General features: G+C 41.4%; 1 protein-coding gene across 5 annotated transcripts in view; it reads right to left on the bottom strand.

Moving 5' to 3' along the window:
• The window catches only part of POLG2 (DNA polymerase gamma 2, accessory subunit), a 34,814-nt gene extending 20,769 nt beyond the window's left edge, over positions 1-14,045 (bottom strand). For 2 of the 5 annotated variants that reach the window (XM_036268278.1, XM_036268279.1), the window contains exons 1-7: positions 13,458-14,045; positions 8,558-8,684; positions 8,341-8,446; positions 6,818-6,991; positions 5,866-6,006; positions 3,914-3,994; positions 846-946 (exon numbers count right to left, since the gene is read on the bottom strand). In XM_036268278.1, coding sequence (XP_036124171.1) covers positions 846-946; positions 3,914-3,994; positions 5,866-6,006; positions 6,818-6,991; positions 8,341-8,446; positions 8,558-8,684; positions 13,458-14,019 — 1,292 coding nt within the window. In that variant the 5' untranslated portion in view covers positions 14,020-14,045. Of the gene's footprint in view, positions 1-845; positions 947-3,913; positions 3,995-4,046; positions 4,303-5,865; positions 6,007-6,817; positions 6,992-8,340; positions 8,447-8,557; positions 8,685-13,457 lie in introns of those variants that run through there. The other 3 variants (XM_036268281.1, XM_036268280.1, XM_036268282.1) reach the window with 3 other exon arrangements.
• Positions 14,046-15,314: the final 1,269 nt, after the last annotated feature.

Genomic DNA, 15,314 nt, shown 5'->3' with positions numbered 1-15,314 from the left:
CTAAGGGCACGTACCTCGGTTGCAGTTTGTCCCCGGCCCTGGTTGGTCGTGCGGGTGGCAGCCACTCGATGTGTCCCTTTCACATCGATGTTTCCCTCTCTCTCTCTTCCTCTCTCTCCCTCCCACTCTGTCTGTACAAAAGATGGAAAAATGTCCTCGGGTGAGGATAAAAAAAAATAAAATAAAATAAAACTACAGACAGGGAGATCAATTAGGAAATTACTTCAATGATCCAGCCACGAGACATTGGTGATCTTAACTTGGGTAGTAGCAATGAAGATGGAGAGACATGGATTTGAAATATATTTAAGAGGTAGGCTCACGACATTTAATGACAAATTAGATGTGAAGAATAAGGAAGAGGGAGGAGCTAAGGATGACACCCAGGTTTCAGTCTTGAGTGATGGAGTGAACAGAGGCGCCCATTACTGAGGAGACTCGTTTTCTGTCCTCTGGGACAGAATTATTTTCCACTCAGCCTCAGAACAAATCACAACACCAGCAAAGAAAAGGCACTTTACCATGTTCCCTCAGTCCCGACTCAGCAAACGCATCCAATCTACATAATTTCAATTCTGATAAATCGATAAACTCAGGTACACATACTTCATGACATTAGGTTTGGAAGTTGCACAGGGTATGTACTCAGGTATACCTGGTGAACACTTTCCTGCTGTAGCAATTAACTAAAGGGATGTGATTCTGTAGATGGGAAAGTTAGGAATATTTAAAATTATATTATGTGGAGATATATTTAGAAGAGATTTCTTTTATTCATAAAATAAACATCATCGAATAAAAAACTCTGAATAAAGAGTTTTAGCAAAAAGAAAGATAATTCTTACTTTGCATAAAGTTGTTCCAGGGAGGACTGTGCAGTTTCCAAATAACCAGGCCACACAGAAATTCCATTTTCTAGTAACTCATTAAACAGCCCTTGACAAACCTGGGAAAAAAAATACAAAAACTTCAAATATGAAAGAAATAAAAATAGCTAGAGCCATTACTCTATCTTTGTGAAACCACAAATCATCTGTTACTATCTCTTTTTTTTTATCCTCACCACTTATCTTCAGACAGAAGCAGGAGGAAGAGAGGGAGGAAGAGAGAGAGAGAAACATTGATGTGAGAGAGACACATCGACTGGCTGCCACCTATACAACCCTAACCGGGGCTGGGGACAAACTGCAACCGAGGTTCGTGCCCTTAGCGGGAACTGAACCCGGGTCTCTCTGGACCGCAGCCAACGCTCTAACTACTGAGCCAAACCGGCCAGGACTAAAAAATTTTTTTTAAAAGATAGAAAAAGACTCTGGCCGATTTGGCTCAGCAGTTAGAGCGTCGGCCTGCGGTCCAGAGAGACCCGGGTTCAGTTCCCGCTAAGGGCATGTACCTCGGCTGCAGTTTGTCCCCGGCCCTGGTTGGTCGTGCGGGTGGCAGCCACTTGATGTGTCCCTTTCACGTCGATGTTTCTCTCTCTCTCTCTCTTCTTCTCTCTCCCTCCCTCCCGCTCTATCTGAACAAAAAATGGAAAAATGTCCTCGGGTGAGGATAAAAATTAAAAAAAAATTTTTATTAATCCTCACCTAAGGATATTTTTTTCATCGACTTTTAGATAGAGTGGGAGGGAGCGAGAGAGAGAAAGACAGACAGACAGACATCGATTGGTTGCCTCCTGCACGATCCTACCTGGCCCAGGATCGAACCTGCAACCCAGGTAACGTGCCCTTGACTGGAATTGAACCCAAAACCCTTCGGTCTGAGGCCAATGCTCTAGCCACTGAGCCAAACTGGCCAGGGCACCTTTTGCAATCTTTAAAATGGGCATAACTTCCTTTAATTATGTGATAATACAGTACTGTTTATAATTTACATACTGTATACTTAAAAATTGTATATTTTTTCTGAAAATAAAATTGAACGCTGCAAAACTGAATACTAAATTCATATCTTCTCTGAGAGAAAAGTGTATACCAAATATAAGAATTTTTGTCCTGGCTGGTTTGGCTCAGCGGTTGGAATGTCGGCTCGCAGACCAGGAGTCCTGGGTTCAGTTCCCACTAAGGGCATGTGCCTCGGTTGCAGTTTGTCCCCAGCCCCAGCTGGGGTCGTGTGGGTGGCAGCCACTTGGTGTGTCTCTCTCACAATGATGTCTCTCTCTCTCTCTCCCTCCTGCTCTATCTAAAAGATAAATGAAAAAAAAAAAAAAAGAATTTTTATCATTCTCATTCAAAACACAAACAAAACCAAACTAGATTTTATCAGAGAAAAACGTAAGTCCAAAGGGCCTCTGAACTCCTCTGCGGGCTGAGAACTGAGCCCGAGGGCTTCACTGTCCTGCCCGGAAGAGCAGGAGCAGGACAGGGAACGAAGTGCCGCCAGAGGAGTCCGAGGAAACCGGGCAGTGCCGTTCCTGAAGCCAAGCAAAGAAAGCGCTTCAGAAGAAAAGGTGACAGGAGCCTGACTGGAACTACGGAAGCAATAACGAGGAAACAACATCATAAACTTACTGCTTTCTTAACAAGCAATGGTGAAGCAAAACCAAGCAAAACTTTAAATGCCCTTAACAATCTAGAGCTACATTAGAGCAGGCTTTCTCCCGTTCGGGGCTGCTGACAGAGAGTGCTCAGAGGCATCCCTGGCCTCCACTAGATCGAGTCCAGTAGCACCTCCTGCCCTCCACTGTGACAACCAAAGTGTCTCCAGACAGTACCAAAAGTCCCTGCAGGGGAGGGTAGTGATGGTAGTGCTGGTGGTGTGGTTGTGGTGCTGCTGCTGGTGGTGGGGTTGTGGTAGTGGTGGTAGAATGGTTGTGGTGGTGGTGCTTGGGTGGTTGTGGTGGGGTGGTTGTGGTGGTGGTAGTGCTGGGGTAGTGGTGATGGCTGTAGTTGTGGTGGTGGTGGTGGTACCAAGTCCAGAAAGTTACATGCACAAGGATTCTCCCTCATACTTCTGAGACAAAAAAAAGCTAAAAACAGAATAAGATAGACAAGATAGTACCTTTTTGGTAAATTAAAAATACCCAAGGCACAAAATACTACTATATTATTTTAAATAAACAAACAATTGTAATGACAAATTTCTAGGGAACAGAGCTGTTTTTTGTCCTTCAAGTGAGAAAACAAAAAACAAAAAAACAAAACCTAGAAACTTGCTATTTAAAAGGGTGCCGAGGAGCCTGCCACAACCCTTGAGGGAAAAAGTGTTAATTAAAATATTATCTTCTCTTTCTCTGAGCTGACTGTCCCCACCTTGCCAGACCCCTCCACAGGAGCCCTAGCAAAAAGCTGGGTGAATCTTTCTGCTGTCCCCACTCAGGTCGGGATGGGTCTGAGTCACCCAGACAGAAATGACAACTGCTGAAAGGGTCTCTGCAAAGAAACCACCCTCCTGGCTTTTTTCAAGAGTGCGTTGATCAGCTAGATTAGAAAAAAAATCAGCCCTGGCTGGTTTGGCTCAGTGGTTGGAGCGTCAGCCTGTGGACCAGAGAGTCCCAGGTTCGGTTCCCGCTAGGGGCATGTACCAAAAAGTAAATTAAAAAAAAATCAAAACAAGATTATTGATCTAGAATCTGTGCTTATACCAGCAAGTGTCAAAAGCATTAAGTTAAAAGGCGTAGGGGGCAAGAAATAATTCACTAGACATCTGTACAAATATTTTCACTATACATACTCATTTAAAAAAAGGCAACAATGGGCATGACATTAACAGCAAAATCCACTGAATTGTATTCTTCTTCTTTAATACTTCAAATGATCTATATTCAACTATAGCACTTATCCACAGTTCATTATTTAGTTCAAATTTTTAAAAAAGCAAATGAATCAAACTAAAATTTTAAATGGCTAACTCCTCATTTACTTGGAGTAGTGGTTATAATGAAAATCATGACATTAAAACTTATTTAACCCACCTGTCTTAGCTCCACTGTTGGGCCTCTTCCCATATCCAAAGCAACCTTAATAGGGGCTAGACAAGGGTGAAGCTTAAGTACCTGCAGCAATTGAAAGGGGTCAGGGGAGGACAACTCATCTTATTTAAGTGTAACACAAGCACTAACAAACATGGAGTATCTTAAGCAGTAAAATTTTCTGTGTGAAAATGGAAGCTAGCCGGGGTCATAAATCATGTAATGATGTATTCATCTGTCTGTATCCAGCTGCTCACGGATTTTTCTCCTTAGATGTTTTGTAGAAATGAGTTCACTTGATACTCTCCCATTTTCTGACAACTCCGTCTCCCTTTAGTCAAAATGCCCCTTCCTGGCATCAATGCCTTCTCCACCGTGGTGGGTCCGTGTGGCTTATCATTTAAAAAGAGTGGAGGTGGGAAGAAATGGTCAGATTCAGGATATATTTTGAAGGTAGAGTCAAATAGGTTTTGCTAATGGTTTGCATGTAGAAAGGACCTGCCTTGTTTGTATACTACAGACACCCCATAGATCCCAACCCATGGATGTTTTCCCATTTATTTTATTTTATTTTATTTTTTAAAGAGAATGGAAGGGCCCTGGCCAGTTTGGCTCAGCAGTTAGAGCGTCGGCCTGTGGACCAGAGAGGCCCGGGTTTGGTTCCCGCTAAGGGCACGTACCTCGGTTGCAGTTTGTCCCCGGCCCCAGTTGGGGTCGTGTGGGTGGCAGCCACTTGATGTGTCTCTCTCACATCAATGTTTCTTTCTTTCCCTCCCGCTCTATCTGAAGATGAATGCAAAAATGTCCTCAGGTGAGGATAAAAAAAAAAGAGAGTGGAAGGGAGGGAGGGAGAGAGAAACATAGATGTGAGAGACACACATCGATTAATTGTCTCCCGCATGACCCCAACCTGGGCCCGGGATAGAACCCGAAACCCAGGTATGTGCCCTTGACCCTTCAGTCCATGGGCTGACACTCTAACTGCTGGGTCAAACCGGTCAGGGCCCCAGAACAGCTCTATAATCTGACTTTCCCTATGGCCAGATCAGGGTAACTGAGCACTACATAATCAATCACTCAGCTATGCAGAGTGATGCTACAAACTCATGGTTTCCAATTTCAGTTGAAACCTCAACATGTCAGAACTTTGTATTTGGGACAGCTCCCTGTCACATTCAAGGGGAATAAGACTATTCTAAATTCGTGCCACTTGAACCCCTACTCCTCCACATTTTAAGCTAATACTTACTTCCTAATTCCCTAAGAAAATACAGTGTATCAGTAAAACCGCCTGCAAATGCTATCCAGTCCTGGTAGCCTATTTATATCTATACCCATCATTTCTTTCCTCCCTTATTCAAAGTCACTCCTTTTCAAATCCCTTCACCTGGACTCTTGATTCTGTCTTGATTCCTCCAGTGTCTTCCAAAATCCTACTCTTTAGTCATTTCTTTTCTTTCCTACAGTTTCAACCCCTTCTGTATCTTGATTTTGAGCACCCCCCACTAGCCCCCGCAAACAGTTCATCCCAAAATAAGCCTTTCCCTTGACCCAGGCCTATATCTAGTGCCTGTGGTCCAGTGGCCAGCCACTCAGGGTCAGATCAGAAGCAAAGGTCTTGCTGGTCTTATTTACTCCTACTTAACACCCAGCTTCTCATGCAAATGGAAGCTATCAATGGAAAGGCTCAGAGGCTAAAAATCAGAGATAGCTGTCTAGCTCCTCAAAATGAAACAGAAATAACTTGGGATTACCCAATAGGAATGTCTTGTTCTATTCTGTGAGAACCTACATATTATTCCTGTGGCCAGATCCTAAAAAAAATTGAAATACTTAAATTATTTGCACTAAAAAATTTTATTTTTCAGCACATTAACCAAGCACACTAACATTAAAGGGGGGGGGAAGTGCATGTTTTTGGTTTCCCAAATTTATCTCTGAAATATCAAAAGTACCTTTCTATGAAAATTTTTCTTTCTTGTAAAGGAGTTCTCTGTTAACTGGAAAGAATCGTAGAGGTAAGCCAGCATGCCTCGGTCTAGATCTCCATTTATAGATAAAACAGAAGGAACCACATTTTTTCGTCCATCTCGGCCCTTCACAGAAAAGTAGAACAAATATAAAGTATCATTTAGCAGAACTATCTCTTAAAATTACGTATTTTAGACTTATAAAATCAGACTATAAACTGATTAATAAATCTAGAAGAAATGATAACATTAATTTTCTAAAAATCACCATTGGCAACCCTTGTGTTAATTAATTGATCTGGGCAAGAATCAATGTGTTTTTGTGAGAAACACAGCCTTAAGGTATTTGCCCACAAAAGACTTGTTAATTACTCATCAATTAATAAGTATAACTTCACACTGTAGAAACCTAACAGCACCATCTTACCCAAGTGATAAAAGTTACCACCACCAGTAACAGATTTGTATTACATGCCTCCTGATATAATGAATTGGGAAGAGGGCAGCACCATTTCTGTGACTGAGGAAACATAAAACAAGGGAACATTCTACATAGTAACTGGCCTATACTCTTCAAAAACGTCAAGGTCATAAAAGACAAGGAAAGATCGAAGGAATCGTTCATTTGACAGAGACTCGGGATACAGGACAGCTATGTGAAGTACGTGATCCTAGATGGGTCCTGAATCTATACTGGAATAATCAGTTACATTGGAAGGGTGCTGTGGATTAGATGGTAATGGTGGATTACTGTTACTTTCCTCATTTTGATAGTTGCATTGTGGGTATGTAGGTGAGTGTCCTTCTACTTGAGAAACCCATACTGAAGTATTAAGAGGTCATGGGCACCATGTCTGCAGCTTATTTTCAAACGGTCCAAAAATGATCACAGAAAATTTGGGTAAAGGATACATTGGGAGCTCAAGGTAAAACATACATGTAATTGAGACACATTTCCAGGATACATGTGTAAAAGTTCATGATCTCCTAGGTTCCACAGAGTTTCTATTGGCTCTTTTCCCCAGGGAAAATTGTAGTAAAGTTTGTTTCCTTTTCGCCCCTCTTCATCCTGACAGTCACCGCTGCTGAAGTTAGATGGACTCACAGCAAACTGGAAAAGAAAGTTTTTGTCTTACTAACTTATTAAAATAAATGTTCAAAAGTAAGTTGCCTGAGGCTTTTTATGCAGCAACTGAATAAAAATGGTCAAGCCCAAATCAAAACTACAGAGGAAAACTGTTGATAATTACATACATATATAAATATCCTAGTTAATAAGAGGGGAAGGTAACCAAGAACTAAGCGAGATAAAGAAGAAAGTATCATATACTCACCATTCTTATCCTTTTGGGAAAAAAGTAACATATACCCATCATTCTTTATGTTTTTTATTCCTCACCTGAGGATATTTTTCCATTTATCATCAGACAGAGTGAGAGTGAGGGGGAGAGAGAGAGACAAAGAGAAACATCGACGTGATAGAGTCACATCAACTGGTTGCCTCCTGCATGACCTGACCAGGGCCAGGGACAAACCACAACTGAGGTACGTGCCCTTGACTGGAATCGAACCCTCGATTCATTGGTCTGCGGGCCAACACTCTAACCGCTGAGCCAAACCAGCCAGGGCAATACCCATCATTCTTATCCTTTTTTAAAGAGCTTGATTATATGTGATTATTCCACTTAATTTAGGTGGGTGTTTGGGGATTTTAAGAGTTGGAGAAAGATAAGACAATGGCCCAGCCGGTGTAGCTCACTGGATTGATTGAGTGTCCTCCCATGGACTGGGAGGTAGTGGATTGAGCATCCTCCCATGGACTGAGAGCTCCTGGTTCGATTCCCAGTCAGGGCACATGCCCAGGTTGCGAACTCGATCTCCAGTAGGGAGCGTAAAGGAGGCAGCTGATTGATGTATCTCTCACATCAATGTTTCTATCTCTCTCTCCCTTCCTGTCTCTCTAAAAACTCAATACAAACATATTGAAAGCAAACCAAAAAAAGACAATGACAAGACAAAAATGCTTACTTCAACTCTTTTCTCTTCAGCATATACTAAAACTTGATTACAAATTATAGAACCATTTTGACTAATATAGAGAGTTCATGCAGGTAGGGAACAATAATTAAAGCTGTACAAGTGGACAAGGGTCAAAATCATACCAGCCAGGAATGCCAGGTGAGGGATTTGAACTTTACCTTGAATGTAAAAGTTTATAAACAAAGCCTTCCAAGCAAGAAAGAAATATTAACAAATGTCTTTATCAAAATAACTTTGTTATATAGACCAATGAAGATCATTAGAGTTTATTTGTATTTGTTGAGTTAGTACAGCTGTCGCTTACAAATATAACATAGCTACATCAAAAAACGTTTTCAGTTATTATAGAGAAGTATTACCTCTGACACATTAAGACAATATACTTATTAAGTGTTGAATGCAGGCCGATTATGGTAGTACCTTTCTCCACCACAGGAGTCGATGACGTAACCAGAAATCAAGCCACTGGCTGGCAGTTCTTGTTGAAGTGAACCACACCAGCGAAGCTTCCGTCTTTTCACCGATTCTTTGGATATCAGAAATATCAGATAGTTACTTATTTGAAAATTATATAATCTATCTCAAAGTGAAAATGACTGATTCTTGACCATTTAAACACAAGGCCATTTTTCTGTACCTTTTAACACCCTCAGGTGTCTGTTTAGGATCAGAAGCAGGATGAAAACACACTCCAATCTGAGCAAGGCCGTAAGGCAGCCTCTTGTTTACCAGATCCAGGCAATTAACATAGTGCTCCAAGGCACCTGCCAAAAGATAACTCAATCATCATATAACTCTATTCTATAAACCCAAATCATTTTAGTCAATTCATAGACAAATTGATAATATTATAATGTTAACACAACAGTACAAGTAGCATGGAGCTATTTATTACAGCAGATCTTTTTTTTTTTAGAGGACATTTATTTATTTATCCTCACCCGAGGACATTTTTCCATTTTTTGTTCAGACAGAGTGGGAGGGAGAGAGAGAGAGAAACATCGACGTGAAAGGGACACATCGAGTGGCTGCCACCTGCACGACCAACCAGGGCTGGGGACAAACTGCAACCGAGGTACGTGCCCTTAGCGGGAATCGAACCCGGGTCTCTCTGGACCGCAGGCCGATGCTCTAACCACTGAGCAAAACCGGCCAGGTACAGCAGATCTTAATTACCACTTAATTTTAGGTAGCTTGCCCTCAACTTTTCAATTTAAAGATTTTCAAATCTACAAGAAAGCTGAAAGAATAGTTCAATAAACACCAGTAAACACTTCACCTAGATTCACCAACTGTCAACATTTTGCCACATTCTTTTTGTTCACCCTAAAAACATTTCTGTATTTTTCTCCTAAAATTAAAGTTTCTGTATACCATTATCACACCATAAAATTAATCATACCATAATTTCATCTAACATATGTACAATATCTTTATTTTCTGCAATTATCACCCAAAATGTCGTTTATTGTTGTTCTTTCTCCCTAAAGTTCACCCTCTGCATTTTGATTAGGTCCCTTTAATCTCTGAATCTAGAACATTTCCCATGCCTCCTCCCTCTCTAACTTTGTTTTCAGCGACATTGATTTTTGAGTCCAAACCAGTCAGAGATTATCTTACCAGAGATTTTGTCTGATTGCTTCATTATGATTTAATTTGGGTTAACAATTTTTTTTTTTTTTTTTTTTTTTTTTTTATCCTCACCCGAGGACATTTTATCCTCACCCGAGGATATTTTTCCATTTTTTGTACAGATAGAGTGGAAGGGAGAGAGAGAGAGAAACATCGACGTGAAGGGACACATCGAGTGGCTGCCACCCGCACGACCAACCAGGGCCGGGGACAAGCTGCAACCGAAGTACGTGCCCTTAGCGGGAACCGAACCCGGGTCTCTCCGGACCGCAGGCCGACGCTCTAACCGCTGAGCCAAACTGGCCAGGGCTTCATTATGATTTAATTTGGGTTAACAATTTTTAGCAGAAATAAATACTACGTAGTTGATGTGTGTTTTATTGCATCCTAAGAGAAGAACATAGTATCAAATTATTCTATTAATGAAATAAATTTTATTACCTGATTAAGGTGATGCATTTCCCAACAACACCCTGCTCCCCAATAATCTTCAACCTATATTTTATTTTCTTTATTTTCTTTATTGACTTTGGAGAGTGAGAGGGAGAGATAGAAACATCGATGAGAGAGAATATCAATTGGCCGCCTCCTGCATGCCCCTCACTGGGGATTTGGCCCACAACCTGGGCATGTACCCTGACCAGGAATCGAACCAGTGACCTCTTGGTGCATGGGTCGATGCTCAACCTCTGAGCCCCATTGGCTGGGCTTCCACCTATATTTTAGATCTACTGATGATCCTTGCTTGAATCAATTATTATATCCCTAGGGATTATAAAATCATAGCATGGTTTTTTTCTAATCAATCCTTCTACATTTATTGCAGTTTCTGTGAAAACACAAATTTTCTCCACCTCTTCCCTCCAAAAGCAGCCTCAATTACTTATTTTTTTGGTTAATACTATGGTTTAAATTTAATTTTACTTAATGTGTTATGATCCATTACCTGCAATATTTACTTTAATGTTCAATTTGTCCCAAATTTAAGCAAGCATCTGTGTCCTTTTGACATGAACCGACTAGTCTTCAAGTACATCTTTACTTTCTAGTACCATAAAATGTCCCAAACTCACCTGTACTTTCCCTGCCCCAGACCTGGAACCAGCCATTTCACCAAGCAACGGTTTATTTTAGAAACCAAATGTTGGGTATTATGTGTGCTCACTGCTATTGTCATTGCTTCTAGGCCTTTACTTTAGTAAACGAGGAAGATTTATGCGATCTGAAGAGAAACTAGAGTATGCTTCTACGCCTTTTCAATGAAGAAAGTTAGAAAATATATATATTTTTGAATCATGAGTTCATACTGATATTGCCAATTCAAATTTGACATTACAACGTTTATTCTTGTCTTCTTTTATATTTGCATCTCTTGCCCTGGCCAGTTTGGCTCAGCAGTTAGAGTGTCGGCCCGCGGTCCAGAGACCTGGGTGCCCGCGGTCCAGAGAGACCTGGGTTCAGTTCCCGCTAGGGGCGTGTACCTCAGTTGCAGTTTGTCCCCGGCGCTGATAGGTCATGGCGGCCACTGGATGTGTCCCTTTCACGTCGATGTTTCTTTCTCTCTCTCTCTCCCTCCCACTCTATCTGAACAAAAAATGGAAATATGTCCTCGGGTGAGGTTAAAAATATATATATATCTATATATATATATTTATCTATCTCTATATATACATATATATATTTGCATCTCTTTTCCGGTAAGGAGAGAAACCTTGGTTTCTAATAATATTAATCTATCCATCTATTTGTTTTATCCTATAATATATATGAAATAGATTCAGGATTATAATTCCATCACTACTACTTAGAAAAAAGTTGAAGATTTCTTTGTAGTTCTCTATGCCAGTTATGTTAAAGATTATATCCCACTAACTGACAGCACTGTTAAAAAGTTACTTGAGATTTCCACTTCTGTCAGTAGCAGACTAGTTTGTTGATAACAAAAACAGCTAGTCAGGAAACAAAAAAATTCTGTTTAAAGACACAGGAGAACTATCAAGGCAATAAGAAGTTGAGGGTCCAAAATTTGGAGAAAAGGAAAGCGCACAGGGAATAACCTAACATTTAGTTTTACTCTTTCAATTCTCAAGTAGCAAAGCTGAGCAGAGCTTCCTGGCATCTTATGCGGTTGGGAAGTACAAAAATTGTAGTTCCTGGCTCATCAAGGAGAGGCCCTGGTAAACACGCTGCCTTTTCACTAGGGAAACTACAGTCTAGGAGCAGAGATAAGTGAAAAGACTGAAGCTCAGCCTCCAATAAACTTAATCCTGGATTGTGTTAAGAAGATATGTTCCTACTATAGCTGCCCGCTAAAAGCAAAAGTAAATCCTTCCAGAAGGAAGAAAACACTACTCAAAGTCTCGATTTATCTCTACAATTTATTCACAAATTACCTAGAACATCAGGAGAAAGTCCAAATGACCAAAGCCCAGAGAAAAACATTGATACTAGAAACAGATACATCTGAGTTATTGGACCTAAACTGTAAAATGTGATTGTGTTCAAGAAAGTTGATGACAATTAAAAAAGAAAGAAAGAAAAAAGACAAAAAGAAGACAAAAAAAAGTTGATGACAAGATGGGGAAAATAACTAACGTGTAATTATCACAGAAGAACAGAAGAGAATGGGTAAAAATATTTGGAGACATAATGGCTGAGAATTTTAAAAAACTAATCACAAGTAGAGGCTACTACAGTAGTTCAGACATGGAATAAAGAAAGCAAGGGCAAGGGGGGAGGAGGGTATCAGTGGGGGGAAAAGGAGAAACAACTGTAACAAAAATAAATTAAGTAAAAAAAAAAAAAAGACAGCAAGGGCATTGGGAATAGAAATAAATAGCAAACTGGGTAACTAAGCTAAAAACACCAGATAACCAAAGGATTTGGCAAATAGATGGATTTAAATTTCCTACAGGCAAGAAAGTCTGGCACAACACAGATGCTCTGATGGATGGACATCTAAGAGCACTAAGTTTCATTTTCTAATAAGGAAGAAAAGATTGATTTGTTTTGGGACATGGTAATAAGCAGTGGTTTAACTCCCCCAAAGTAAAGCCATCATGGAGTAAAGTAATATAAATTAAAATGATCACATTTATTCGTTTCTCTTAGTTTGATTTTTTTTCCTTACAGAAATCTTTAACAATTTACAATATAGGTACTAATTTTCTGAGAGCCATGGACATTGGTTATTTTAAATTACTTTATAGGACCACTTAATGAAAAATGGCAAGGATTACATTTTGCAAAGATGACATGATGAGGCAGCAAGTTGGTCCTATAAAGAACCCGAGTTGTTTTCTTGTTTTTCAGAATCTCTGCATCATGTTCCATTTGACTTTAAAGGCAAATGGTCCCCTATAAGTTTCTGTGTATTCACTCAAGAATCACTTATAAAGCTCGATTAGTCCTAGTTTGCAAACTCAAAAATTACCCACAGGGCTCTCGAAACAACAGATTGTAGGTCACTTTTCAGAAAGAAAAATCGGGTATGGGCATTTTCTTTTTGCTCCAGAAAAATGAGTTGTGATTTTGTGGAAAGCTGAAGAGTGACTGTGAAAGTATTTACAAACATTTTAGTAACGATGAACAAATTTAAATACATGATTTAATTTAGGCCCTAATTCTAGGGTTGCTCAATTAACTCTCAAATTATAGGGGTTGCCCCGTGAAATTGAGAGCATTACGAGGTCCTTCGATCAGATTCTTTAAGGAACAGTAACGACTGCTTGGACCAGTTTTCTCCAGCGTAGAATCACTGTCAATATTCCCCACTACTTCAAACAGATGAGAACCATGTAACTTCCTTTCCACGTGAATAAAGGGCCAGTTGCAATTCGCGGTATCCAGCCAGATTGCCTTTCCACCCCGACACCTATTTTGAAGCATGAAATCATGAAGCATACCGTGAAGAAGGTTCTCCCGTAGTTTCTCAGAAGTTTTTAATAAATTCTCAAGAAATGCTACTAGCTGTTCCTTACTCAGTTCTTTGTCTTGCAAGATTTCGCGTAGAGACTCTGCAGAAACTAACCTGAAGGCACTGTCCCCGGGCAGCGAAGGGCCTGATTTAAGGTGGAGGGCATCTACCGGAAAGACTTGCTCCCGGAACACCACTACCGAGGACCACCATTCGGCCGCCAGGTTCTTCCGCAACTCTAAGCCCAAGGGGCCAAAACCGGAGTGGCACCCGCTCAGGAGAGAATCTCGGCTAATCTGCCGCTTGGTATCCACGAGGAAATGCCTCCTCTGACAGATTTCTACCAGCGCTTCGCTCCCCTCTCCAGATTCTGGGGCTTCTGTTAGTTCGTTTCCTCCGGGCAACTCCGCCTGCGACCGCAGGGGCCCTCCAAGGGGGCTACTCCCTTCCGCCAGCCGCTCTGGCTGGCCCCCATCTACTCGACCCCCAAAACCAGACAACAGGCACCTGCAGATTTTGTGGCAGGCCCTGACGGCTGCACCGGCGCGCATCGCCCTCGGGAGTTAAAGAACAGTCTCCTATTAGCTGGTGGTCCCAATAAACACCCGCAACTGTAGGAACCCGAGAACCAACTGCGCAGTCGTATCGGAAGTGAGCTTGCTTGCAGCTAGCCCCGCCCACGGAAGCTGGTCACTGTGTTCCGGCTGCGGCAGCCGGATGGAGACAGGCCTCATCTCTCTCTTCACGTAGATCAAGCCTGGTCCCCGTCATAGTTTTTAGGTCATCAGCACTGGTAAAAGGCATTCCCATCCACTTTCCACCATCGTGCTGTAGCCACTGCTGCATCAGCTTTACTTTCCTTCCCCATTTTATCAGACATGAAAATACTTAAATGTTCTCCAAATCACCTTCTAAATCCTGTTACCTAAAACTTTGGTTCTCGGCCCTGGCCGGTTTGGCTCAGCGTTTGGAGCGTCGGCCTGGGGTCCAGAGAGACCCAGGTTCAGTTCCCGCTAAGGGCGGTAACCTCAGTTACAGTTTGTCCCCAGCCCTGGTTGGCCTGAGGGTGGCAGCCACTCAATGTGTCCCTTTCACGTCGACAGTTCTGTGTTCCTCTCTCCCTCCCACTTTATATCTAAACAAACAAAAAAAAGGAAAAATGTCCTCAGGTGAGGATAAAATAAATAAAACAAAGCTTTGGTTCTCATTTTAAGTTTAGTCCTTTGTAGCGGTGGAGACCCAGGTCTTTGTTGCAACTCTACTAAGTAAATGCACAACCAGCGCTCCTACCCCCAAGGCAGAAGGGTGCAGTTGTGTAACTGGAAGGAGGTAGGGTGGGTCCCTTTACTCATTTGAAGCAGTTCTCAAGGGGCGATCCACAGCCAGTAAGTAGCACCTGCACCACCTGGAAACCTTAAAGAAACGGAGCCCAGCAGTTTTAAACAAGCCCTGCAGGTGAATGTGTACAAGAAAGTTGCTCTACCAGCAGTTCTTTTCAGGGTTTGATCAAAACATGCAACCAAACTTGACCACCTGTGTAAAATGGAGATTCCCGGATTGCCCAGCAGGCCTGTTCATTTACAATCTCCATTTACACTTAAGGCCCTTAAGAAAATTGCCCAAATAGTGAAAAACTGGTAAAACCAGATGAAAACGGTTGATTCCAAAACCCATGACTCCTATCTTCCAGCTTCCCTTAAAGTTTGGTTACAGAAGTTTTGAAGATTAATTCAAGTGAAAGGAACAAGCTACTAGATTTTAGTAGACTACCAGGAAGGGGCACTGAGGTGTAATAGTTTGGCAACCGAGTTAACCTGTAATACGAAGTTAAAATGTTTCCTTCCAT

The sequence above is a fragment of the Molossus molossus genome, unplaced genomic scaffold (genome assembly GCF_014108415.1).
Source record: "Molossus molossus isolate mMolMol1 unplaced genomic scaffold, mMolMol1.p scaffold_m16_p_19, whole genome shotgun sequence".
In the NCBI taxonomy this organism is placed as follows: Eukaryota; Metazoa; Chordata; class Mammalia; order Chiroptera; family Molossidae; genus Molossus; species Molossus molossus.
This window is presented reverse-complemented; position numbering and strand designations above follow the sequence as displayed.